This window comes from Ciona intestinalis, chromosome 6, assembly GCF_000224145.3.
Source record: "Ciona intestinalis chromosome 6, KH, whole genome shotgun sequence".
NCBI lineage: Eukaryota > Metazoa > Chordata > Ascidiacea > Phlebobranchia > Cionidae > Ciona > Ciona intestinalis.
The window spans coordinates 1023578-1050544 of NC_020171.2; the positions used below are offsets into that span (position 1 = coordinate 1023578).

Below are 26967 nucleotides of genomic sequence, written 5' to 3' on the forward strand. Positions count from 1 at the left end.
TCCGTGGACAATGACCTTACCTGTATAGAATAGACACTAAATTTCTGGACAGAAGATGCAGAAAATAACTCATTTTTTAAGCGTGAACAACAGGTTTTATTTCGCTACATCAATAATAGTATATATTGCTGATCAAACTCCAAATTGGTGCTTTTGTAAAAGCGGTACAATAATTCAAAAATATCACTAATTGTAAAATTTCTGTATAAAAAACGGTACACTGTTTGGGTTTTATATGAACAGTTGGTGTACTGTGCGTGTTTTATCCCATAGCGCCTTTTTTGGTCCAATTTTTCACGAAGCAATAATTAGCATCGGGCGTATACCGTACTACGAAGCGAGAATCAATACATTATTATTTTACTTCAAATTTCAAAAAAATGAAATGTTATTTAAATGTATTAATTACTAAGCAGTGCCGAGTAAGCAGCGGTAAGCTGTGCACAGTGACAGTGGCTTGAAGTGGGTGGGAACAGGTTCGAATCCCCTCGAAGCTAGCTAGACGACGAAGTAGACGCCGAACCCTGGCTGTTTTTCTTGCTTTTAACTTGTAAGCATACGAATATTTTGTGTATAGTGAGTAGCCGTTCTTGGAGATTGTTTTTACCCACAATAGAAGCTTTGTATGTGTCTTCTACTGGTAATACAGCAAGAACCCACCATAGCCAATCGGGCCCGTTCTCGGTCTGTAAAGGGAATTCCTTGTTAAATGGTTGTTTAGCTTTTAAGTTGTTTTTGCGAAAAATAGAAAAAAGAATGAATGTAGTTTGTAGTTTGTAGTTTATTCATTTTCGCGTTGCGGGGCAACGACAGTTTTAATACGAGTGTTCTGTTTCACACAACTCGTGCCCGCTTACGAGATGCCGCTCATGTAACTTTTTGGGGATTATAGGGGTATATTTTTTCCCTTTTTTGTAATGTATATATGGAAAACTATAGTAGGGGCAGGCGTGCTAACCACTTAACCACAGCGCCGGACAATTAAAATATTTTGATAACTTAAATTACCTCTATTTGCTAAAAATGTATTATACTTACGTTAAACCCATATTGTTTAGTGGGTAGGTCGCCAAAATGAAGCGTTATTTTCTGTTTAAGAGGAGGAGTTACTGAAGAAAACCATTCTCTTGCCTCGTCGTATACCTAGGTGGAAAATATCGTTTAAAATCAAATAATCTAACTTTTAATGTCATTGTTTTTTACTTTTTAATGGTGATTTTATACATTAAATATATAATTTAAATTATATATTTAATTTTTTTAGGGAACTATAAGGATACATTTTGTGTTTTTTTTTTGGATAAAAATCGAATAGAATAGGACAGACGTTTGATTGTAGACATTTTAATGGCAATTCTGTTTTGCAGTTGAGTTCCTGCCGACTAAATACCTAAAAATAGATATACATATATTTACCTTATCAACGATTCGTGTCAGTTTTTCTATATCTTCGTCCCGGATTTTTGTATCTTCAATAAATTTAAGAGTTGCGACGTGGTAGCCGTCCCGTTTTTGGCTGTGTTTTGTCACGAAACGTCGGTTGCCAACGCTGTCCACGACTGAACGACCATCAGGGAAAAATTTGACGTTTTTTACTCGTAAAGTTGTGCCGTTGTCATGATGCCTGGGTAAAGTATATTAAGTTAAATATATAATGAGCTAAATAGTGATTGTATTAAATGTTATAACGACGGTCGTTTTCCGGCCACGCTAAGTTACATTAATTTATTCATTACCTCGTAAAATATTATGAATGTAACTTATTAATCCTCGCATGGCTGGTACACGATGTTCTTTTTATGATACATTGCCTAAATTCAAGGTCCTTTAACAAGGACCTCACCTAAATAGAATATAACATAATAAATAAACTTACGGTTTGTCTGGAGACCTCATGCACATGCCGAATTCCCGGTCATTGTAGTCTAAACAGCGACGTAACATCAGCATATAACGTGGTTCGAAGATATGTAACGGACAGGGTACCGAAGGATATGCAATCGTAGATACGAAAATTGGTTGGGTTTTTCTGTGTTGTGAAAAAAGTGTTTAGCTTTTTGCAAATGATTCAAAAGGTGGTACATATAAAAGTAGGTATATTAAACTTGGGGTGAATTAAAGAAATAATGGAACTTATTTATAATTGATTCTCGCATGGCGGGGCAACGACGGTCGTTATAACACAGGTGTTCTGTCTGTTTTATACACCTCGTGCCCGCTTACAAGTTACCACGTATATGTATAAATTTATTGGTGATCGTTTTTATTTTAATAAATGGCTGACAATTTATACAATCCGTAAGATACTACTGAGCTGGAGAAATTGTCGTTAAATGTCTTGCCCAAGGACGCGTACGACAACAATAGCAGCAGCGACAAGCCTTGAACCTGGTTTTGAATATTTTGGTTGTATATTAGAAGATAAAAAACTTACGTTAATTCATCGATTTCTTGTTTGTGTTGTAATTCGCGTTCTGCGTATTCTTCAGGAAGATATTGACGTATAATAGCTTTTGTGACGTAACAACAGGGGGAGTGTAGCGCCTCTAGCGACTTGTTGTGTTTAGCTGTCTTCTTACACAATGGACATTGAGATTTATGGTCAAGACATCTAAAAAATGAAAACTTTGAAACCAATGTATTCAAAATAAAATGAAAAATTACTAGTATTTTTAGTAACATTTGGGGTAATGTGCCAATTTAGACGTAAAACGTAACAGACAAAAATCAAGTCCAACCAATTGTATAATAAAAAAAATATATGTTCTTTTATTCAAATTGAACCTTTTCCTATTTTTTCTTTTTCCTATTTTTCCTATTTAGTGTTTGTATGTAAACCCTTGCCTATAAAAAAGGTTGAGCTATTAAAAGATATTGTTATGTAAGATATTACCTTTCGATGCATCCTTGGCAGAACATATGTCCGCAGGGTGTACATACAGGGTCACATAGAAGTCGCATACACAAGCTACATTCCAAGTCGCTATCATCTAATTCTTCGTTGTTTTGTAACCTCGCTTTGGGCGCAGGTTTTAGAGCCATAGCTTCGACAACTGAAAGAAAAGAAGGAATAAAAAATAGGGAAAAAAGGGTAAAAAATATTAAAAAAAAAGTAATACAACAAGAAAACTGATGTTTCGAAATAAAATATTAGAAAAAAGTTATACGAAAAAACTCTGAAAGCGTCACAAGTACAGAAAAAAAAGTTGAACGAAAAAAGATTTTTCTTGCCCGTGGCGGTAGTTCCGTAAACGGTGACTCGCGCGCTGGTATTGTGACGTCACAGAAGTTACATAAGTAACACTTACGTAACAAAAAGTTAGAAAAAAAGAAAAACTTACGGTCTTTGCTGACGCGTTGGGTACGTAACGTCCTTAGATCGTTCGCTGAAGAATCGTCGATCGTTTTCAAAATAATTTCCAAAGCTGCTTCATATTTTTCGGGTGTATCACTTTTGGCTGTAAAAAATACATGGTTAGTCATATTTATGACACAATAAACTTCTAAAAATGTTACTTTTCGGACGATTTTTTAAATAATGGTAACTTGAAAAAACTCAAGATGCAATTTTTAACGACTGTCGTTTTGCTGCTAATTCCATTTTCTTTGCTATTAAATAAATTTAATGTTATGAACGTATTCGTAATTTTTTGGCTGAGTTATGTTATTGTAAGTTTTCAATAAACGCGCCATTCAAATATAAGACCACGACGAAACATATTATTTTCAGTGTGCGTAAAACGCTCGGGGCAAAAATTCAAGTGTTATGCAATGTGTTGCGTAACAGAGTAATTTTACAAAGTTTGTTATTTAATTTAGCGATACTTTGACCTGTTTTAAAGATTAAATATAACAGATACAGCAATTTTGAATTACGGTTTTGAATATAATAATTTTAAATAGCTAAAACTAAAAACACTGTTTAAGATCGAATATAAATGCGCGAAAGGAGCACCAATAAATAATTAATATTCTGTTTAACAAACAAAACAAAGTTAAAACTAAATTAAATGTAAAATTATAAAATTACGTCGTACTTTAATATATTAGAAAATTTAATCTCACTAAAAAAATGATACCGTAGAAAACATAAAATGATGTTTTAACAAACAGAATATATTGGATAAAAAAAATAAATTAAAATTCTTACTTAAACTAGGTTTTACATCCAAATTTTTCATCGACCAAGCATGGACAGAAGGAGGGTATACACTGCGGTTGGTAAACGTCATAGGTGTGACGTGGACGGTAGGTGTGATGTCATTATTCGTGACGTAATCAACTGTAGCGGAAGATGACGAAGCAGTTTCATCATAAACTGGGAAATATGGAAGATTGCGTGAGTTTTCTGAAAAAAAGTTTCGACCGGTTCGTAAGTTATACAAATTCAATATGGCGGATAACTATACGATAAGATGATATAATACACATAAAATGGATACCGTTAGCACAATATCCTATATTTAATAATCGTGCAAGATTCTTGCCGGATGACAGACGAAACGTCGCAAAACATACAACGTTTTTTTATACCAGATGAGCCGTTGAAAGATTATTTACATTCTGCCTGGTAGCAGAAGTAACAAAATAGTTTTATGGTTATTGCTAATACCTACCTAAGCAATTCCTTTTGCTTGGAAACTCGTTTTGGCTTGGATTTGAACGCTTGTTGGTAGAATGTGTTGCATTTGTGGCGGAGAAATGCGGTGAGACAAGAGTGGTAATAATCTGAAAACAAATATGAATTAAACTTATAACATAAAATAAGTTTTATTTACCTCTTTAAATACATAAACGAAGATTACAGTAATCAGAACAGCGAAAAGAAGGGAAATTAGCAGCAAATCGACAGTCGTTAAAAATTCCATCTTGTATTTTTTTAAGTTGGCAAACTACTATTTAAAAAAAAGAGTTATGAACTACATATACCTCGTGCGTTCGTTTTTTCGCGTCTTTTCGGCTGGAGTCGAGAAGCACACAAATAAGAAAGTAAAACAATGCTTCTTCCACGTAGTCAAGCTGGTAGAGGATTTCTCCTTTTACATAATAAGCCTGTGTAATGTATTGTAGGTTATGTGGTGAACCTCATGCTCACTGTCGAGTATGGCGTTTATGAACACCAGATATACATTTTGTATTTATGCACTTCGTGCTTACTGTTGAGTTATAACATGGGTGTCTTCTTATACACCAGACACACATGGTTTATTCATACACCTCATGCTTACTGTCAATTTATAAGATGGGTTTCTTACATATTAAAAATTAATGAAATGTAGATTTGTAAAGAGTTTTTACCTCGGGAGATTTGTGAGCTACAACAGAAGCGCGCGTAGCATCTCGTAAAGCAGCTTCATAATTACCAAGCGAGAAATTTGCTTTTGCGCGGTGTAGGAAAGCAGAATGGCTTTGTGGGACTGTGGATTAAAACTTTATTGTAATCAAAACTGCACTTCATTTTTGCTGTGTTAAAAACATAATCTAATTTTGTTTATATTTTTAAAAACGAATATCATGGTATTTAAAGAACTCAGAGAAGGGAATCAACATCAAAACCACAGTTGTTAAAACATGCTATGATTAAAAAGTGTGGAAAAGAATGTCAGTTGAAAACGTGTTGCACCAAAAATGAATGAAGCAGTTGGTGAGGCAGAAAAAAAACAGTTAAAACTGGTCTTAAAACCAGTTTCTTGCGGTGGCAGACAAAACAAAATTTAGTGGCAGTAAAACGAATAATTGGATTTTATTACTTCTTAAAATTTCCCTTTTTGAAAGAACAGATCTATCAAAGACCTAATAACTTCTAGTGTGGAGGAATGCTAACCGCTATGCCACAGCACCAAAACAGGGCTAAAAATTTTATTCCATATAAACTTACCAAGTTCTAAAGCTTTATTAAATTTTTCAATGGCTTTTTTGTATTCCTGTTTACACAACAGGGCAATTCCTTCTGTTGTTAAAGCTCTGCCTTGCCATTCGTTTTTGTGCCATGACTCAAAAACAGCCATCAGAACAACATTATTGCTGTTAAAAAGAAGTTTTTTTAAATGCTTAGTAATGCAATCTTTGCTATCATATTCGAAGAGACAAAAAAAGATCAAAATGTTAAATGTTATGTTAACTGTCAAATGTGGCTATTTAGTTATACATATACAATACATTTATTTGTTTTGTAAAATGGATCTTCTAGCATTTATCTATAGTTTATTTTTAAAAAGATCACACTAATAAATATAAATTGCTGTATTTTAAGACATTTAAATGTAACATAGGTATTATGTACTATTGGCCTATTCAAAAATTTATTACCAACAAAATTTATCAAAATACTTTTATTTTGCAGAAATTTTAAATTTAATACAAGCAATTTCCATCAATACCTGTATCCTAATCTTTCTTCATCTGTTATCAGAACATTGCAAACTTCACAAAAAGTCATTGGGTTTTCTTGACACTGTACACAGAGCTGGCAAAATGAGTGGCCACATAGAAATGTAATAGGTTTGTACAAAAGTTCGCGGCAGTGAGGGCAAGCAAAATCATCCATTGGGGATTCGAAGTCTAAAAAAAAATTAGCAAAATCAGAAAATTATAATATATATTGCAACACCTATTGTATATTAAATATATACATATTTATGTATTAAAATTTATAGCCAAAATTCTGAATAAATAAATATATATTATATAGCCTATATCACATATTACTAATTTTAGTCTAAAGCCCAGGTTCTCGACAAGGACCTTAACCATACAGAATATATATATTATATAGATAACTTTTTTCTCCAAAAAATTACAGGCACAAAATCAACTTTTAAAATGGTTTTTTAATCCCTGATTTTAAGTTTACAAACGGTTGAAAAGAACATAAGACGCATATGGCAACCAATACATGTAAAATCTAGTAATAAAGTACCTTCTACATTAAGAGTTGTAGAATTGAATACTGTGTCTCTGTTTTCAGATAAAATAGATTGAAGTTTGTCCATAATAATATCAATGAGAATATCAACAGTAACGGGACTTAGACAATCTGATTGTGCGGAAAGCTGCAAAATATTAAAAAAGTACATAAAATAAACACAAAAAAAGTCACATAACATATATGTGCCTATAATAGGCTATCTTTTTTAGTCTATTTTTTTATTCGAACAAAGTAACAAGATCAAATAATTTAAAAAAAAAGAAGTAAATTAGTAGCAAAACGACAGTAAACCAAGAGATAATTACAGTTTTTATAGCTTATATATCTAAATAACACCAATAGAAAATATCAATTATTGTAATAAAATAGTTTCCACTTTAGAACTTACTGTCACAGCAATATGATGTAATGTCACTCCAAATTCGGAATAAGCTGACGCATTAGCACCAGAACGATAAAGGTTTTCTTGTGAGCTGGAACCAGGAAATGATTTCACCAAAGAATTAGTTCCAAAATTTTTAACTGTCGTTGATTCAACGTTATTTGAGTGACAGGTCAATTCAGACGACATTCTTATGAACTTGTCCACTAGATAACAATATAACTTATAACTATTGATAGAAATGAATTGGATAGTTTTGTGGCAAAAACTAATATAGAGTTTCCCTAAGGTAAAAAATGACTTGGTTGAGCTATTTTAAGTTAAATCAGCCATTTTTACTTTCAAATAAACTGAAGTCTTTATCCAAGACAAAATGTAAAACAAATACAGAGTTACCTAATGGTAAAACTGACTGGATTGTGCAATTTCAAGTTAAATCAGACATTAGTACTTTCAACTAAATTAAATTACTTGTCAATAGAGTTAGCAGCTGACTGTCTCAGTGATCTGCATAAATTTAAAGAGTTGGTAGCTGAGTGAACACTTTAGCAGTGCCATATTTCTGTTGTGTTATACAACTAATTCATAGCACCTGTCAGTGCTGTCACTAAATTGAGCTTGTTTACCGTCTGGGGTTTACCTTATATAACTGCCAAACGATAAAGGCTCTTACACAAAGAAAAACATACAGTTTACGTTTAAAAGCGATTTTACAGACATATGTTTTAACCTAGAACTTATGAATATTATGTTTTAAAAGCAAAAAAACAATTTTGTTGAAATCTGTTAGTAATATACCGAATTTTTACAGTTTTCTGTAACTAGCAAATGCAGGCCGGTCTAAGCTTAGACAAAACTAGTATAGCTGTACAGTGTAGATCTCTCGCCTGTATCACCGCTCGTCTGCGCTTTTTTCCGTTTTCTCTCAGAGCGTTATATAACATGTTACGTAACCCAACTTCGGACGTTATGTAACATGTTACGGTAACTTTAAAGCTGGTTTGCTTTTATAGCCAAACGGATTTACGAATTATTCTATGAGTTATGTAATATCTAGCACAATAAACTAGTTTTAAACCGGAAAAAAAGCGTCTGAAACTAGTTTTTCGTGAATTACATTACTTTTGGGTTAAAGCACAAATGCGAATACTGTACATTTTACTACAATTTAAACTTAGTCGATAATTTTTATAGCCCTTTTTTCCGGAGTAAATAATTTAATTAATAAACATAAATGGGCTGACACATCGACGACAGGTTTTCCTATTTAGTATTTACAACGTGGTACTTACTTCAATGTAAACTAAAGGCGTAGGCTATAGGTAACCTGCGGTATGTTACACACTATTTCTTTACACCCCCAACCCCTTTAAAAAAGCTGTAGGTACGGACTCTATAACTAGACGCTTCATCAGTGCCATTGCGCAAAAGCTGTATGGAGCCAAATTTAATTTAGCCCAAGGCTACGTATAACACTAATGCATGATTCTCTCTCTCTCTATTTCCAAGAAGTCCTGTTTCTTTAGGGCAATTGAATAGCTGTTCGCACGCAAACGAACTTCAGGAAAATTCGATTTAACAAAAAAATAATCTAATATAGTAGGGTGGGGTAAGTAAGATGAGACATGTTTTCTTTCTCTTTTCTCGGCCCATTTGGTAGCAAACAAAGAATGTTTACAAAGTTTTATATGCTTAGCCCGCGAACCTAAAATAACCTTTTTTTAATTGTAGCAACCACGATCTTGTATGGAATTTAGGTGCCAACAGTATCCTATCTTACCCAATAGTAATGTACAGACGAAACACCTATCTATCTGACTTTTTACCTATAGCATCCAATCATTACTATAACCTATATAGTCAGTTAGACTGTATCAATCAAAAAGAGACGACTGGAAAATCACGATTTTCTGTAAACAAACTGCTTTGAAAATTCAACAAATCTTAAAACTATAAGCACAGATTTGACACTGTCACGCGGGCTAGCTTATATAGTTATGTCTTTAGGAAAACAACGAAAGCATGTGAAAAGCCCCTAATAGTAAATAATTACGATTTCTTTGTTAGTAATTAAAGACAGCTGATTTTTAAACCCCCACGGACGTTATGCAATGCTCCCAGATGTAAATTATGTAAGAAAAAAAATGCATGCATTTATACGTCTTTACCAAATAATGACTGAAATAAACACTCAGGTTTGCTGCTTTAACTACATATTAAAATTACATTACTATTTAAACAAAGATAAACTACGTCAAACGCACCATCCAAAATAAATTAAAATGCAGTTTTAAACACAATAAAACTGCTAATATCGAAAATACAGACCAATATACCCAGCAGTCATCCCTGTTTATTACCAATTGCATCACCTTGTTAATCTGCGGCTTGATTGGTTTAGAGCTTGGACGTGCGTCTTATAGCAATTTGTTGTCACACAGCGGTGTAACAGCGCGATTTGATTGGTTAAAAAAGGGGGATAGCTGCGTACTAGTCTGTATTTGCGAAACACACACACAGGGTAACGTTTTATGTTTGACTTTGCAAATCATGTGGCCTATGTAAGCACATTCTATTTCATTTTTTGTATCATTATAAACACTTCTTTGAATATAAACTTGCAAATTTACCTCTAACTTTTTAAAATATAGAAGGGTGGGGGGAGATGGGACACCTTTAGCAGATAATATTTAAATTTCCTGATCGTGTTTTAAACAATTAACAACGGTTTATGAAAGTCGTGAGAATATACGATTTTATAATTATATGAATGATCTTTGTTTACTACCAAATGCGAAAAAAGAATGAAATAAATAGGTGTCCCATCATCCCCCACCCTACTATATATTTTGAGATTTTTAAACAAAGAGCCTTGAACTAAACAGCAGTTCCGTTTTTTTTTAGCAAGCTATTACACAATAATAACAAAAAACGCCCACTGCAATATATAACAAAATATTGTACAACACCAAACGTTACCTATGATACTTTTTGTATTACACCGATAAAACAAAAAGCAAAAATAAAATAAAACCTGTTTTCTGGTTGCAGTTATAATCAATCAATAAACAAAATAAAAGAACTGTTGTACATATGAAGCCTCCGTGTGAACACGCTGCATGGTAAAGAAAAACACTAATTAAAAACAAACTATAATCGATTTTTCCTAAATTTTTGCTAGAATATTTAATTAAACCATGTACCACTAAAGCAGTTTGCCAATTCTACGACATCAGTTTAATAATATAGTAGGGCGGGGGAAGACGGGACACGGTTAGCACATACTTTCCAAATGTCACGAACGTGTTTAAAACAATTAAAAAAAGATATATGGGAGTTATGAGGATACGGTTTTATAATTCTTTGAATGTTCTTTGTTTACTACCAAATGGGACGGAAAAATAGAACGAAATGGTGTCCTATCTTCCCCCTCCCTACTATACCTCTCGTGCCAGTTTATAAGTTAATAATTATCTTAAGATGATTTATTTATTTTTGATATGTGCCACACTGGTAAGGGACGGCAAAACTTGAACTTGTAACCGCTAGGTTATAAAGGCAGACGCGCCGAATCGGCATTGCAAAACATGTTATGTAACTCTTTAAAATAGGTTAACCCATGCCCTACTGAAACGCAAATACCGTGAGGTCATAGGAGGGGATATTATATAACGGAAATTTCGCAGTAGTGATAAAATGCTGTTGGCCATGCGTTGATTGTGCTTTTAGCAATTAACAACGCTCTTTTAGAGACGTGCGGCTACGGTTATATAATTGCGTAAATGTTCTTTGTTTGCTTCCCAATGGATCGTAACAATAGAATGAAAACATGCCCATCTTATACCCAAACCTGTATACAACACGCTATAGCATTAAAATACTTTTAAATGCAAAGTAAACGTATTAGTTTAATCATAATTTATATATAAAACGAACTCTAATGTAATTAGTTACATATTTGGTTATGTTTTGTTTTAAAATACCAGTTTAGCTTATACCAAGAAAAAATGGTTCAGAAACGTGCTATAGTACAGGCTTAACAAGTGCATAGCCTAAACAATTTGCCCCAAGGTATTATGCTATATACACAAAACCAGAATATGCACTTTAATAACCTTAAATCGTGAAATGCCAAAAAAAACCTATGTGTTAACGGTATGCTGCATTCATGGCTAAAGTAAGGAATTCTGACATTTGGTTTACCCATAGATAATACATACATGTACTATCTATATGGTTTAACGGTGTAGGAATATTTTGGCATGCAGCTGCATATTCAAAAATGATACAATTCTTTAGAATGTCTGTAGCTGTATATTTTAAAATTAAACGATTATACAACGTTGTTTTTGTGTATTTTGTGTTCATCTGCCCTTTGATACTTATTGTATTTATCCCTTTGAATACAATAGTGTCATATATAGGTTGGGTTAAGATAGACCACGTTTTTAACGTCCCATTTGATAGTAAACGAAAAATATTTACAGAATTATATAACCGTATCCTCACGACTCTAAAAAGGCGCTTTTGATTGCTGGAAACACGATCAAGAAAAATGGAATATTATGCGCTAACGGCATCCATCTTACCCCACAGTATCATATAAAACACCGAGCAGACGAAATGATATCGTAACTAGCATATGTTAAAAACGTGGCTGCTTTGGTGTGAAAACTTGTATTATGTATGCCAATGTAATTTTAAATTAATCGGAAATATGCTTTATCATAATACCTTTGTTACGTCATAAGTGGCATTTTTATTTACGTATTAGAATGACTGACCTAAATTCTGCTTTCTCAAAATAAAATCAAAAAATAAATCAGAAGTTTTTTCTTCAAACTTTCGAAATTGAACTTTTCTGGGACGTCACAATCGCCGAAACAATGCTGGCTCGTGACGTCATAAAGGAGAATAAAGATACAAAAGAGAAGAGAGAAGCGATGAAAAAAATGAAAGAGCTAAGAAATGCTTTAGGCGTCTCTGGTACGACGTAGTTAAAACATATTTTAGTTGGTTTGGTAATAGAAAAGCAAATTCAGACGTTTATATTATATATGGGTGTCTCCTTTCTAAAAGGGCAAAGGATTTAGGCCAAATGTGGGCATGTGGCCAATTACCGCAACACTCAGACTGCCAATTCTCGCGGGCACGAGTTGTGTGAAACAGAACACATGCCACGAGAGGATTAAACAAGTTACATTCATTAATTCGTTTACATTAAATTGACGTTAGATACACTGTTGTAGATTCATACGAAGAGTCGTTCCAGCGCCACCTCGCGGAGGAGTTAAATGTACCACGAGAGGTGGTTGGAAAAATGCTTGAAATGGAAGAGTTTAAGGCGCTTAGAAAGCGGGCAGAGATACTAAACCAACTCGAAGATTGCAAAACACGGATTGTTAATGCTTTAGAGATGGCTGACGTCTCGGTAACAAACACATCATATAGTAGGGTGGAAGGAGATGAGACACTTTTTCGTTCTATTTTCTCGTCCTATTTGGTAGTAAGCAAAGAACATTGAAAGAATTTTAAAACCGTATCCTCACGACTTCCATAGGCCGTTGGTAATTGTTTAAAACACGGTCAGGATATTTGGATATTATACTAAAGGTGGCCAATCTCCCCCTACTCTACTATATATAGCTTTACCATTGTAAGGCTTGCATACAACCTACGGGTTCGAGGCTCGACAATTGTGGGCGTATGTCTCCCTGGGGCAAGACACTTAACCGCAATTGCTTCAACCCAGTAGTCATTGATAGGTTGTCCAAATTGTCAGCAATACGTTACAAAGCAAACCCAAATAATTACCTACCGAGACACGATAACTCATAAGCGGCAATCGATGTATTTAACGGAACACTCTTTTTATAACGACTGCCGCTGTCGTACTTGAGGGTAAATAACATGCGTTACCCCGCCACGGAAGGATAAATAAGTCTCATTTATTCGGAAGACCCGTGTTATAAATACTGTTGTTGTTCGATAACTAGGCTTTATTCGTATGTTTAATAATTAAGCACTTTATATTAAAGGCGGACGACATACCATGGGGTAAGAACGACGATATGCCTTTACCACCCGACGGTGGAGCTCCTGTAGTTTTTGTAGACCCAACAGAAGATAAGGACCAAGCTAAGCTAATCCGACAAGCGGAACAGTCGGTTATCTTGTGCGCGATAAACCAATATATTGCTGGGTGCAATTCACAGTAAGAAATACCATCGGTATTTATATGTGTTAAAATACAGTTACACAGAATGTATATCAAGGTACGTCATTTTTTATTTTACATAGGTGAGTTGCTGTAGTGTGACACGCCATGGGGCAGTGATCCTTTAACATAATTTCAAATTAAGCAATTGCCTCCTCTTTGGTAAACAGAACCCAATTACACCAGGTAATGGGCCGTCCGTTGCCCAAATCTCATGTTCTACGGCGTGCCTCGATGTAGCACCTCACTCATGTAGGCTAGAATAGAACAGACAAAGACTCCACAGTGTACACCTAACTACATTATTCAGACACTATGAATATGTCTTTAATCCCATTTCTTCAGCATTTTAATTTAATATTTGACATCCACAGAGCAGAAGATATGAATGAGTTGATAGAATGGATGTCCAACTTTGTATTTGAGATATCCTGGGATGATATTGGCATGCAACCTCTTGAAGATAGAGAGAGTGATGAGGCAGACTCTTACAGGTGGATTATTTGGTTTCAAAACAACTATTCCTATACAACAAAAAAACTTCCAAGTCTGCTTAAACAATTGAACCTTATTATTCAAGTTTTGTTAATTTGAATCAACACCTTTGAGTTTACAAAGCCGCCGCATAGTAGTTAGTAAATTTGACTCTAGCCTAGAGGTTACGAGTTTGAGGCTCGACACTGCTACCATTGTAAGTGTTTGTGTCTTTGGGAAAAACACTTAGCTGCAAATGCTACAACCTAGTTGTTACTTATCACTGTTACCAGTTTACTGAACACAGCATTAAAATTTCCAACCCTAAAAAACAATCACCCACCAAGTTACATACTTTGCAACTCATAAGCGGGTCTAAATGTATCAAACACAACATTCATATTCTAGAAACTGTTGTTGCCCTGACACCAAGGATAGTTAAGTTACATTTATAAAAAAAGTTCTAAATTTCCAACCTTTTTATACAGAGGAGTTGTCCTTGCTTTACAACGGGCCTGGAAATGCGTGAGAAAACTTGAACAGTTCATTCATCTCATGGTATCTGATGATAAATTCGACGTTTTGTCGGGAAAATTTCCGCCACACGTTGTAGCATCAAGACAGAAGAGAAATCTGCCAACTAAAAAATTATGGAGCAGGTTAATTCTAAAACATACATTGTTTTGTAACTTCTGTAAATACTGTTTCTAACAATGTTTTATTACCTTGCAGTCACAAACTAAGGATAAAATTGGAGCAGTACCAAAATCTCAGAACAAAGTTATCGGAGACAAAAAAATCACAAAATAACGAAAAAGAAAATTTCAACAGAAGTGTAACTGTTCTGCTGCCAGGTAAGCATTGAATTAAACAAGTATTTATAATATGAATGTTTTTTTTAATTAAAAAAAAAGAAGAAAATGAATAAATCTTGGCCTAAACTCTAGGAAACAAGGTGGACGCACTGTGGGACCTTATCCACAATGTCACTTTGTTGTACATAAAAGAGTGTACAGTATTAAAAGTAACTAGTTATTGCTAAAGCTAAGATAACTTCTAAGATCTGCTAATTCACTTTAACACAGGTGATGAGCCTACAAAGGATCCTTACAAAGAATCAGAGGCAGCCATTTTAAATGAAGTTGCTTTTTCATGGAAAGAAGCAACAGCTGATGTGATGTATTATATCAAGGAAGCATCCATACACAGGTTTACAAAGGTACACTAATGTATTTATCTTGGCCAAAGAGAACTTTAATGTTTTTATGTCTTACAAAGTATAAAGGTTATTTGTTATCGAGTAGCTTTATAGTTAATTATTTATTTTGATTTTTTTCTTCTCTCTTTTATGGTTGATTTTTATTTTTTTTATATGTGTAGTTGATAATTCAGACAATCCATACGGGGACCACAGGACTTGGGCAATTGCTTTTCAGTGTCTTGGCCAAAGACAAATAATATTAGGCTACTATTTCCAGCCATCTTGCCGTAAACGACTTGAAAGAGCTATGGTGATGATGGAATTTCTACAAGCAGCTACAGAAAGCAAACTAATAGTAGCAGCGAACACTAAAACCCAATTAAAAGAGACCCAGTATACAGTAACAAGGTAGAGTTTGTATGGTCCGCATTGGGAAAGTCTTTAGAAAGGATAATGTGATAGCCTACTAACTGTAGTACCAACATATTTAAAACCAACCATATTTAAAAGTACCACCTGGCCGAAAAATTAATTAGTATACCTTTTTATACAGGGGGATTTCGGTGATCTTATGATTAAAACCCTAGTTTTAGGCCAAAACCAGTTTTACCCTGTTGTTAAGTGTCCATACAAACAACAGAGCAATGCCTTGTACTTTAATTTGTTTAGGGGTACTTAAAAAGTACTGACTTACATGCTCTGATTGGATTTTTGTTTATAAAATTTAAATTACTGGAATTGTGCATCTAAAAAGGTTAAGAAATAGATTACAAACCTAAAAACACTGATTAGTATAAATGCACCATGTAATAATCTGTTTAAGATACACAAGAAGTACTAAAATGCTCACAAATTTGTTTTGACTGTTATAACTTATAGGTAAGTTGTTATAATTAGTTAATTACTGACCTATATACTTTACTACCACAAATACTGCTTTAAAAGTTTCTCCCAAGCATAGGCTGCAGGATGAGGCTGCTCAGATGCAGAAGGAGATGGCAGAATCACAGAAGATTATTCAAGCCGCAAGAAGGAAGATAACAAGGTTAAAACGACAGGTAAGAAGGGAATATGTTTACAAGACAAAAAACTTTTTTACTTAACTCCACTGTTAATACAAATATATATGAAAAATTGCACACGTCTCTTTAACTTTTTATCCTTTTCTAATTGGTCATTTTTGGGAAGAAACTTTTTATTAGGGGTATGACATTTATATAAATACATGGAAAAAAAAACAAAAAGTTAACATGTTTCGTTACAATAGCTCGAAGCAGTAAACAAAGAAAATGAAAAACTTCACAAGAAAATTGCAAATTTTCACGATCAAGTTGCAGCTTTGGAAAAACGAATTGAAGAATTACAAGAATTGCCCAACCAATCTGAATTTGATGGTACAGTGTGTTGAGACACATTTTTTATATTGAATTTAGTTTTTTTCTGCTCTTTTTTTAAACAATAATATATTCGTATGCTATTTAACAAATAGAAATAACTTGTTCCAGAGTGTAAAGAAAGGTTAGAAGAGTTAGAAGAGGAGTTTGCTGAGCTAGAAGAAGAAACAGAACAACTGAAAACAGATTTAGATAGCAGGAACATAGAGTGTGAAAGCTTCCGCAAAAAGTTAGTAATTCCTTTGCTCTGTTAGAACATATTGTCATTAATTGAAGGTCAAGGTATGATTTTATACCTAAATTATGTCCATTTCTTAATATTATAGAGGCATGGACTAATATAACAGGAATATTTAATGCACTTCACATTAAAATAGTTAACTGTCTTGCCCATGGTCTTGAACTATGAACCATGAACCCTCTTTCCAGGAAAGCTCTTCATCTGTGCTACTGTTATGATGCTTGTTTTAAAGAGACGTTTTATTGAATTTTAGATTATCAGAGGAAAAAGAAATAAGCTCTAATCTTGCTGAAGAGGTGCAAGCTATGGAAGATGAGAATGATAAAGCAAACACGAGAATCAAGGAGCTTGAGGAAAAACTGTCGAGTCAGGAAAGCAACATTATGTCACTACGACTCATGGTTTATTATAAGGATGAGGTCAGCATAAATATATTTAAAAATCTTTTTATGATTCTGTAAAACAGCAATGATGACATTATATATTGTAGTCTACCAGTTTCACACCTTAAATGGGGTTTCGGTTAGGTGTCTATAGAAACAAGCAGAGTCAAACTAAATTGCATTTGCCACATTAATCAATGAGGTTCACAAGGTTTGACAGCCATAGGTGTAACTGCATTTTAACAACACCACCCGAGAATATGCATATAAAACACATGTAACACCCATACATATAATAAAACATAAAACACAAAGTCATTTTCATTTTTTCACAAGGTTATTCGAAGATTAAAGCAAGCAGCAATTGAGCTGAAATCAAGTGAAAGAAGAACACCCAAGCGTCCTCCACCCAGTCCAGAAGAAGGAGCAAAGAGGACACCGGAACCGAGGAGAGAAGAATCAAAAACTGTCTCCAATAAAGAGCTCTCGGAAACGAAAAAAGAGAAACCGCCAGAGAGGGTAAAAAGATATTTGGTATTTTTTGAGTATTTTTTTTTTGTCGGTAATTGTTTCACTAGGCCTATATCATAGATGTAACTTAGGGGGTGATATCTTATCAGGATTTTTAAACCAGGAGTGACAACATATATGTACTAGCACCGCAGTTTTGAATGTGAATTTACTATTCAGTGTCAAAACGAAAAAACATATCCAATTTATATTTGTCACATTAATCAATAAAGTTTCCTAAGTTGTCACTGCAAGACTGTCACTGCATATTTCGTAAAAATATATAAAACCTTAATATAATAACCTTTTTAGGAGGCAAAATCTGAACCAAAGCTTGGAGAAACTAAGAGTGAAACAGTTGTTATTCAAGTGACCACTGATAAGCCTCAAGAAGGTGGTGAAGATGTTAAAAAAGAGCCATCGGTAACTGAAGAACCTGTACCAAAAATGGAGACATTTCATCCAGCGAGTAGATTATATCAAGGTGGTGACTAGGCTTGAATATATGCCATTTATTTATCCTCTCCTGGCAACAGCGGTTGTTATAAAATGTTGTGTTTTATGTGCCGCTTAAAGGACTTCTGTTCTGTATGGGTGAGATTCTAGCCAGAAGACCTGGAGTCCTGGATTTACGAAGATATAAAAAATATAAAAATTATGTTATTATTCAGGTAAAAAATCCCCCCCTCCGAAACCGGAGACAAAAGTCTTCCTTAAACCGGATGAGAGAATGGAGTTTATGGAAGAAAGGATGAGGACTCAACAAGAAATCGCAGAAGCTCATGACAAGTTAGAAAAGATGAGAAAAGAATTTCAGACTAAACTAAAAACAGCAGTTGATCAGGAAAAACATAAATCTGTAAGATGTCATGCTTTTAATAATTTTTTGGCCAAATTAATATCAAACCAAACCAGCTTACCAATGATTTTTGAAGCGCAAATCTCAGGACCCATGCCTTGCCACAGAACATCCTTACGTAGAAAAACAAAACCCTAAATTTGTTGTCAAAATTTGCTATTTCAGAAACACCCAATTTATGTACTCACAGTCACAAAATAAAAACTAAGTACCCTGTAGGTGTTGGACAAAATGAAAAATGAAGAAGAATTGCAAAACCTTTGTTTCTCTGTGAGAGATGAAACCATGAAAGTTCAAAAAGAAATGAAAAATTTTAACGACAATATTTCTAAACAATTAGAAATGATGATTGGATTTAAGGGTAAGACATAAATAAATGTAGCTTATTTATCATTGCCATTGCCCTAATAGCAATCGTTAACATACAGTTGCTTTGTTTCACCTACTTAATGCCTGTTTATGAGCTACCACAATATAATAAACGTGGGTGATTATTTTGTGGAGGATTCAGGTGTTGTATTTTTACAATACTCATCACATTTCTTTGACAAAAGGATCAGTGTTGCATGATTAAATTAACCATCACCAGATGATGTTGACATTAAACTAAAACAGTACATTTAACTTTCAATTAAATTTCAGGTAAATTGTTCGATGAATCTCCTAATCCTAATTCAATGAAGCGTAGAAGAACTACAGGTGGTTTGTTAAGTGTTCAGAACACTGATACATTGGGAGGGGTTGGGGTCAAGCATCAGACCTCGGCTACGGGTGGTGGGTGCTTTAATCAAGGGTTTATGGACCCAGGAATGGGGGGTATGATGGGGATGATGGGCGGGGGCATGGAAGGTGGAATGGGGGGTGGAATGATGGGCTTTGAGGGTGACATGATGGGTATGATGAACCCCAACATGATGGGTTCTAATATGATGGACCCGAATTCAATGGAAAATTCCGAAGATCAAGAAGAGGAAGAAATTGGGAAAGGGAATGTGAATTATTGGAACAATTTAAAGTCAGCCCTCGGAGTTAAAGCTCCAAAGAAGGAAGAGGAAGAGCCTCCTGTTCCAAAGAGGAATCCGTTGGTGGCGAGAGTCCTTGCTGAGAAGCAGAGGAGGCTAAGCATAGCTACAAATCCAAGGAGCACTCCAGATGCAAGCACTGGGATAAGAGGGGATTACTCTTCCTCTTCTTCATCTACAGATGAGAGTGAAGGATTTAGGGATTACTTAGAGATGGTTGATCCAGAGCTTGCAGAAATAATGAGAGCGATGAGACCATCAGCTGGGAAGAACTCAAATAAGGAAGTTAAAAAAGAGGATGATGTTATTAAACAGAGTGGGAGTGATGGTGTAATAATAAGCTTAAATGTGCCAGAGATTGGGGTTGGGAAAACTTCTTCTAGTGAAGAAAAAAGTGAGGTACAAGTTATAGAATCTGTTGCAGTAGAGGGAAAAGATAAAATTGATCAAAGAAGTATTCAAGAGAAGTTTGTGGAGCCAAAAGCCGAAATTCTTCAGAAAGTTTTAATTGTAACAAATGATGATGGTGAAGATGAAGATAAAAAGATGGAGAATCAAAGTCCTGTTCCTAATCTTCTAACAGTAGTTGATCGGAGGATGGCAAGGCTTAGAGATCGAAGACGTTCTTCTGTCGTTCCATTCAGAGACGTGATGCAGATCGCTCGACGACAGAGCATAAGACCACCTCCTCCACCTAAAGCTGTTAAGTTTAAAGGATTTTATTCTGAGTTTGGAGGACCTTTTAAATCAAAGACAGAACTTGAGAAGAGACGAGATGCAATTTCAAGGGAAGCAGCAGTCAGGAGGAGAAAAGAGCAGCTAGAGGAGCAGGAAGAAGAGAGAAGAAGAGCAAGGAGAAAGGCAATTGCTGCGACAACAGGAATAGATGATGACCCGGTGAAACAAGCGGAAGTTTTTGTGAGAAATATATCTCTTAAGGTAAAAGGGATTCTTGTAAGACCAATTGTTCCAAGGGGAATGTTAACATCATTTCAATTAGCATTGATGTTATGAAAGTAAAGAGTTATCTTTTTTAGTGGGCCAGTGGTTTGATTGTATATATAAGTGGCTTGCGACTTTTCTGACCTACATCAGTAAACATTGCCACCAATCAGCTAAAATTTGTTTCACAAAATTGTCCTTCTAGTTATCATTGCCTCCCTGAAATTTATTGAAGTTAAAAATCTATGAAACTTCCTGAATCAATTCTGTTTCTTAGGTCAACTCCTTTTTTGCTGGGATGAATGAAAATTTAGTTGAAGCCATTGAGAAAGAGAAAAGTAGAATGAACATGAAAGTGAAAAATGCTGAGAATGAGCTGTCCAAAGTTCGAATGAATGCCCAAGCACAAATCGCAAAAGCAAAAGAAGAAAGAGACAAAAAATCAAGTGAACTAATCAAGACAAAGAAAATATTAATGAACATACTAGGAGGCAATGTAAGTGTCAGGTTATAACATGTGTTCTTTCTTGTAAGTGGGTTTTAACTTTTCATTTTGATTTAAGATGATTATTTGGTGAACTTCCTTTATATTATAACAAACGTTGTGAACAGGGGCAACTGTCCGAGACAATACATGTACATTGTCAGACTAAAGACTATAATATGGGTTTCTCCTTATAAACCAGGGCCAGACACACATGGTGTATTCACGATATAAGTCCAAAACTCCAAACTGATATAAGCTACACATATTTCAAACCAGGCTATCACCCCTTCTACCACTGAGAGCAGTTCAACAATGATCACACCGTACCAAATCATCAGTCGATTAAAACAAGCAGAAAAAGATTTAGACACTGCTCAAGATAAACTTAACAAAGCTGCAAAGAAGCATGAAAATAGTGCAGAGGAATATAGGTGGTTTATTGAAATTACTGCTTAAAAACCCTATAACACTTCAATTTAAAACAGACAAAAGTCATATATTTTGGACAATCAAATAAAAAAGAGTGAGTCAGCAAAAGTGAGGGCTGAGCAAAAAATGAGACAGCAAAAAGCGGAGGCAGATTTTTTGAAGGTTCAACTACACGAGTTAAAAGTAGGGGAAACGCAGAAATTACTTCTAAGCCTCAAAGATCACAAACTAAACATTGATGCAATCAGAAATTGTATGGACTTGGAAGAAAATGTCAAAAATGTAATGTTTTAATATCAAACTATATTTCTACATATATAATCACTATGAATAATGGGCTAACTCAGTTGGCCAAGCAAATACATTTGAGTAAAATAAATAACAAATGGAAACTTTTTTAAACATTCGAAACTTTATAAGACTGAAATGTCATGCAGACTGTGGTGGGATTACTACATCGCTCAATGCTGTTCCCTGGAGTACGATTGCATCAGTTAGTGCACAGGTATAGACAACACGCACAGATGCAGGCCTGCATGGAAAGAGTAAAAGTACAACTGGAGCAAAGGTTTGAAGCAAGAAAACGAAGACAGGGAAAAGTCTGGAATGTAAGTTTTTTGGTCCTTTTTGTGGACATGTGATGACTAAAAAGATGGTTTAAAGTGTATGATACAAAAGTTGCAGAACACCTATGTTTTAACGACTGTCTTTGCCCGGACATACAATGATAAATAAGTCACATTCATTTAGTTTTAAAAGTTAAAATTAAATTTAGAAAGAAAAGCAGAAATGCACAAATGGTAGAGACTGTACCAGAGTATTAAATATACAACCTGCTTGCTTCGTTTTTGAAACTTATTATAAATTTAGAAAGAAAAACAGAGAGAGTACAAGATGCTTAAGCAACTTCTTTCAAGATTGGAAGCCAGACAAAGTCATTTACGTCAATCATGGATAAAGAAGAGAAAGGAGAGCAGAGGAAGCAGGCAGAAAATATTAATGATGATAACCCTCCTTTTCCATAAGATAAAGAATGAAAAGAAAGATATTAACTTAATACAACCAATTATATTCAAAGGTGGACATCTTACATTTAGCGTTTTTCAAAATATATTATAAATAGGCTTTGTCTCTTTCTTTAATTTTTTGGAAGAATAAATGTAAACTTATTGTTGAGCTATACATGTCCTAACCCTGCAAACTCCTATATACTGTGATTTCAGTTGCTCTGATCTGCGATAATCTGTGAGATAAATGGAACGTACCCATAAAAATGATCTAAAGCACTAATCTAAAACATAATCAAATGTAACTCCAGGAGATCTAGGTTTTTAGACACACTTTTGGCCCATTGCCCAATTTTAACTAATATCAATATCTTTCAAACATTTTAGTCTGTGGAAAAGAAAGACAACACAACAACTCACCGGTGGCTGGCTTCACTCAGCCTTGTAAAGACATGAGGCTTGTATTTCCATACAGCAGTTACGAAGGGTCAGCTCGTGCTGCACCTAATACTCCAGTTTCAATGACAACAGAAGGACCTCAGCCACAGATGGAGCAACCCGAGAACAGAGAGGACTTTGATATTATTGGAGGAAAAGTGCCAGAGGATAAGTCTAGAGAAAAGAAGAATGAACCGCAATGGTTTCCAGATAGTAGCATATTCTGCCCGTTTTCTAACCGTTCTGGCACAATAGTTCCTGTTAACTCACATATGGACATAAAACAAGCAGCTCAAAGTCGCTATAGTAATGGTGTGACGTTACCGCGCTTGACACCGGCGACAAGGGCGAGTATTCGCCGGAATAAAAGGCCGACATCCCCGCTAGAAATGCCACGAATCGTTGAGCTCGAAGTTCAAGGCGGCCTGCGTCGGGCTAAGAGCACAATAGTGGAAAAGCTAATGACGCAGCCGCAACGGCAGTTTGATATCACACAGTCATACACAAGCCAGATACAACTACGCGAATTTGATACTGAAAACTCAGGTAATATAAAATTCCCAACAAAACTAAAACGCATGTTTTTAACCTTTTTTTCATATAAATAGTTACAAAAGTACTTACCTATGTCCATAGTACCAAAATGCGCAAATCTTTATTAAATCGCACATATTATCTTGCTTGCAGGTGCAATAACAGTTCATCTAGAAAACCATTCTTGATCCAAATTTTACAAAAATTCCCCGCGCAAACCCTACTATTTCTATGTAACCGGGGGTTAAAAATATCCATAAACTGTTGCTGCAACCTCGCTATACCTGACACTTTAATTATTACTTTACAGATCATTGCCTACCACCAATTGCTCCAGATATAACAAGACCATCTTCTATACCGAGTCCGCAGAGAAGAACAAGTAGATCTGGAACGAAACAAGCTCCAAGGAAAAAGACACCGCCCGATCAGGAAGCTTCAGTTCTGGCCAAGAAAAAGTCCAAAAGGTATGAAGACCTCCTATTTTACATTGGTTAATACGGTATCTAATATAAGACGGGCCAAATTAGGCCTAAATTGGGTTAATCGCCCAAATATGGCGTAAATCCAAGGACCTTACTCTATACTACAGTAACAAAGATCAAATTAATTAACAGCGAAGATAGGGGTATTACCAGCAAAACGACAGTCGTTATAAATAGAGTCGAATCTAATATAACAAGTCTTAACACTTTCAGATTTGACACGAAACCAACAAGTCGAGAAAGCGACAATTCAATGTCACCGTCCAGCGATCGTTCGTCTTCTGGCCGATCTACCGTTTTACCGCCAATATAATTCTCTAAAATCAGATTAAAAATTATAAACAAGCTGTGTTAATAATACATTGAAATCTTATATCATTTATTTTGTATGTAACAACAGTAAAAGCGTAAAAAGTAAAAACTGGAAATGATAAATTCAAACTGTACTCTGTAGCCTAAGCAAGATTGATGCTTTTTAACGAGCATTTTAGGAGTCTGCGCAAAAAGTTATCATTAAAATAAAATGCAAAAACGGTAGGAAGACACAACAACGGTAAAATCAATAACATTATCACTAGCTTTTATCGGTAAGCGCTAAAATCTCGGCTAAGTCTTTCTGGTGGTACAAATGATCGACAAAGCGGACATGTATGCTTGCTTGCCACCCAAGCTTCTGCGCAAGCGCCATGGAAGCTATGGCCACATGGAAAAGTAACAGTAGGCTCGAATGTTCCACGTAGCCTCTTAATTTCCATTTCGTCCATTTCGTCTAAACAGATCGCACAAGTTGTTTCAGTTATGTCTCCAGATATGCCCCGTTTTCTTTCAACGGCAGTAGGCTCACGTTTATAAGGTGGTAAGGTAGCTTGAGGATCTCGCAACTTTTGGTCATTAGTGCCATTTCGGCGGTACTGTGGTCTTCTATTGTAATTCTGATTCGTAGTGCTTGGAGTATTTCTTGATCTAGACGTATAGTGTTGAAGTCTTAGTCCTGAATGAGTTGCTACATGTCGATTTTGCAGGCCAGAATTGGCTTGAAACCCTTGCCTATTATGCCACGGTATAGGCTGTCTAACTGAATTCTGTCTTGTGTAGCTTGCTCGTGGCGTTAAACTGCTACTAGAACGTTGCTGTCTGTCAAAATTTCCATGGTTATGCCTGTAATTTGTACGTTGGTTCGCTGTCCGGCTGTATTGCGAACGGTAGTAGTCGTGGCCATGGTTTTGAATAAAACGTTTGGTTTCGTTATTCCACCATTGGCGAGGACGTTCGTAGTTCATGTCGTTGTACCGGCGTTGATGGTAAGGCACTCCACCTATACCACGATCTGTGTAAATAAAAATGCATAAAAGTAATGTTTTTATTCGAATTGCCTATATGAGTTAAAGTAAATTGTCTGGTACTGTGGTGTAAGATGAGACTCCTTTAGCACATGATATACAAATATCCTGATCCTGTTTTAAACATCATGACAACGGATTTGATAGACATGAGGATATGGTTTTATTATTCTTCGAATATTTTTTTGCTTACTACCAAATGGTACCAGAAAATAGAATGAAAAGTCGTCCCATTTTACCCCACCGCACTAAATAATAACAGATGTTATTTACACACAACTATACAGATACAAAACGACTTACCCATGGTCTAATGATGTCTGACAGTTTGTACTTCAGTTAGATACTGTGGCAAAATACCTTATTCTTAAAACCTGCAAAGGGACCAACAAACTAATTAATAATAATAATTTAGCTCAACAGAACAAATATACAAACAAAAAACTGAGCTACTTAATCGATGCTACGTAAGTATTAAGCGTATAACCTGTGCTAAAACCTCATTTACTATAACTGTTTCGCTATTTTACGGCCTGCTTTTAAAACGAAACGTCAGCAGTCATATATGTAGGCCCAGTTACAGCCTAGCTGTGAATATAAATGAATCATATAACCTTTATCAGCTGATATGATATATGACGCCACCCTGCTAGCTCATAAGCTAGCGTACTGCTGTAGTTATGTGGCAGTAAAGCAGATGAAACAAAGCCCATAACAAACTTCCTTACATTTATGTCTCTAAACTGAATAAGACCGGAAAAGCTTTCTTTTCTTATTCCTTTCAGCACAGCTTCAGCAGTTTTAGGCCTGCGAAGCTGTATTTTATATACCGTACTCGCCCTACGCGTAGCTAATAAATTATAGATGCGTCTGCAGCATTCTTGCACCACACACATATACTTAGCACTATAGCAGTCTCGCGTTTTCTCTGCGATTCGAATAATACGTATGACGTCACAGAGTGACTATCCTGGTAACAATAACAAACCATTGCATGAAACAACAGTCGTCTATAAATACAACAAAACTATATCCTCTAAAAACTATTGGTTTCGTCTTAAATGGGAAAATAAAGCTAAACTGTAACAAAAAAAGTTGCAAAATTTATATAAAACGCCAAATCTGCAGAGGCCATTACCCCATTTAGCCAGTAATGCTTCGGATACAGCAATATACACGTACTTCATTCACCAAATAGGTTATCATTTAGGCTTAGAAAGTAACCTGATTTAAATATTAGGAAAGTGCTACATATATAAGTATCTGGTTACCGTGTAAAGTAAGCGAAAACGCCCAAAACTTACAAAGAATCACACTGCAACAAAACTCCTATTATAATATAAGTACTTGTTTAGGATATAGTAGTTTTAAGGCTAACTACTCCAGCAAATACAACCTAAAATATAGGGTTTACTTCCAACATTGTACAGTACGTGTTCTGACAGCCACAACGAACGCAGCGCTGCTAAAGCAATATGACACGTATATTACTGTCAGCGTTCTGTTATGGTCAGCCTGACTGCATACATACATCAGAGCTTTTTACGCACGTAAGCGGATTTGTATGAGCGTGTGAGAACGTAATAACAGAGTTATTACCTACCTTTAATTGGATGAGATGAGAAATTAAAATGGTTTAATTAAAACTTAGATATGTCACAAACAATAAGGCTTACAATATATATATATATATA

The 26967-nt window shown here is 35.1% G+C and overlaps 3 protein-coding genes and 1 long non-coding RNA gene across 6 annotated transcripts; 1 reads left to right on the top strand and 3 right to left on the bottom strand.

Moving 5' to 3' along the window:
- Positions 1 to 72: 72 nt before the first annotated feature.
- On the bottom strand, positions 73 to 7570 carry LOC100182880 (LON peptidase N-terminal domain and RING finger protein 3). 2 transcript variants are annotated; one of them, XM_018812297.2, is made up of 15 exons: positions 7317 to 7518; positions 6920 to 7052; positions 6381 to 6561; positions 5879 to 6024; positions 5299 to 5417; positions 4930 to 5052; positions 4617 to 4728; positions 4151 to 4318; positions 3342 to 3458; positions 2894 to 3053; positions 2435 to 2611; positions 1877 to 2029; positions 1417 to 1624; positions 1039 to 1143; positions 73 to 686 (listed from the first exon to the last, which is right to left on the bottom strand). In XM_018812297.2, the coding sequence occupies exons 1-15, from the start codon at positions 7497 to 7499 to the stop codon at positions 495 to 497; spliced, it is 2277 nt and encodes a 758-aa protein (XP_018667842.1). In that variant the 5' UTR covers positions 7500 to 7518; the 3' UTR covers positions 73 to 494. The 2 variants fall into 2 exon arrangements, with proteins under 2 accessions (XP_018667842.1, XP_009858831.1); XM_009860529.3 differs by having other exon boundaries at positions 78 to 686; positions 4151 to 4348; positions 7317 to 7570.
- A 2792-nt stretch (positions 7571 to 10362) lies between these two features.
- LOC113474297 lies at positions 10363 to 23035 on the bottom strand. Its single transcript, XR_003395958.1, has 3 exons — positions 22897 to 23035; positions 14478 to 14641; positions 10363 to 10425 (listed from the first exon to the last, which is right to left on the bottom strand). It is a non-coding gene; the product is annotated as an uncharacterized LOC113474297 (long non-coding RNA).
- On the top strand, positions 11345 to 24484 carry LOC100175002 (myosin-11-like). Of its 2 annotated transcripts, XM_026834780.1 has the most exons (25): positions 11345 to 12296; positions 12560 to 12741; positions 13349 to 13524; positions 13902 to 14021; positions 14490 to 14660; positions 14734 to 14855; positions 15087 to 15220; positions 15480 to 15610; positions 16164 to 16260; positions 16470 to 16596; positions 16708 to 16825; positions 17091 to 17256; positions 17557 to 17739; positions 18043 to 18214; positions 18402 to 18589; positions 18809 to 18950; positions 19232 to 20550; positions 20831 to 21049; positions 21317 to 21471; positions 21526 to 21751; positions 21907 to 22077; positions 22340 to 22547; positions 22864 to 23460; positions 23759 to 23915; positions 24147 to 24484. In XM_026834780.1, the coding sequence occupies exons 1-25, from the start codon at positions 12197 to 12199 to the stop codon at positions 24244 to 24246; spliced, it is 5481 nt and encodes a 1826-aa protein (XP_026690581.1). In that variant the 5' UTR covers positions 11345 to 12196; the 3' UTR covers positions 24247 to 24484. The 2 variants fall into 2 exon arrangements, with proteins under 2 accessions (XP_026690581.1, XP_018667732.2); XM_018812187.2 differs by lacking the exons at positions 11345 to 12296; positions 12560 to 12741; positions 13349 to 13524; ... (1 more) ...; positions 14490 to 14660; positions 14734 to 14855 and having other exon boundaries at positions 15120 to 15210.
- LOC100180532 (uncharacterized RING finger protein C2A9.04c-like) lies at positions 24285 to 25921 on the bottom strand. Its single transcript, XM_002130011.5, has 2 exons — positions 25577 to 25921; positions 24285 to 25260 (listed from the first exon to the last, which is right to left on the bottom strand). The coding sequence occupies exons 1-2, from the start codon at positions 25578 to 25580 to the stop codon at positions 24515 to 24517; spliced, it is 750 nt and encodes a 249-aa protein (XP_002130047.1). The 5' UTR covers positions 25581 to 25921; the 3' UTR covers positions 24285 to 24514.
- Positions 25922 to 26967: the final 1046 nt, after the last annotated feature.

Excerpts from the sequence above, each read along its gene's own strand:
- LOC100182880 (XM_009860529.3), bottom strand. The coding sequence starts at position 7,499 with ATGTCGTCTGAATTGACCTGTCACTCAAATAACGTTGAATCAACGACA. Across the intron at positions 4,729-4,929 it reads CGAAAAAACGAACGCACGAG|ATTATTACCACTCTTGTCTC; the intron begins GTATATGTAGTT and ends ATTTGTTTTCAG. Across the intron at positions 1,144-1,416 it reads TGACACGAATCGTTGATAAG|GTATACGACGAGGCAAGAGA; the intron begins GTAAATATATGT and ends TTTTCCACCTAG.
- LOC100175002 (XM_026834780.1), top strand. The coding sequence starts at position 12,197 with ATGCTGGCTCGTGACGTCATAAAGGAGAATAAAGATACAAAAGAGAAG. Across the intron at positions 14,022-14,489 it reads GATGAGGCAGACTCTTACAG|AGGAGTTGTCCTTGCTTTAC; the intron begins GTGGATTATTTG and ends CTTTTTATACAG. Across the intron at positions 17,257-17,556 it reads TGGTTTATTATAAGGATGAG|GTTATTCGAAGATTAAAGCA; the intron begins GTCAGCATAAAT and ends TTTTTTCACAAG.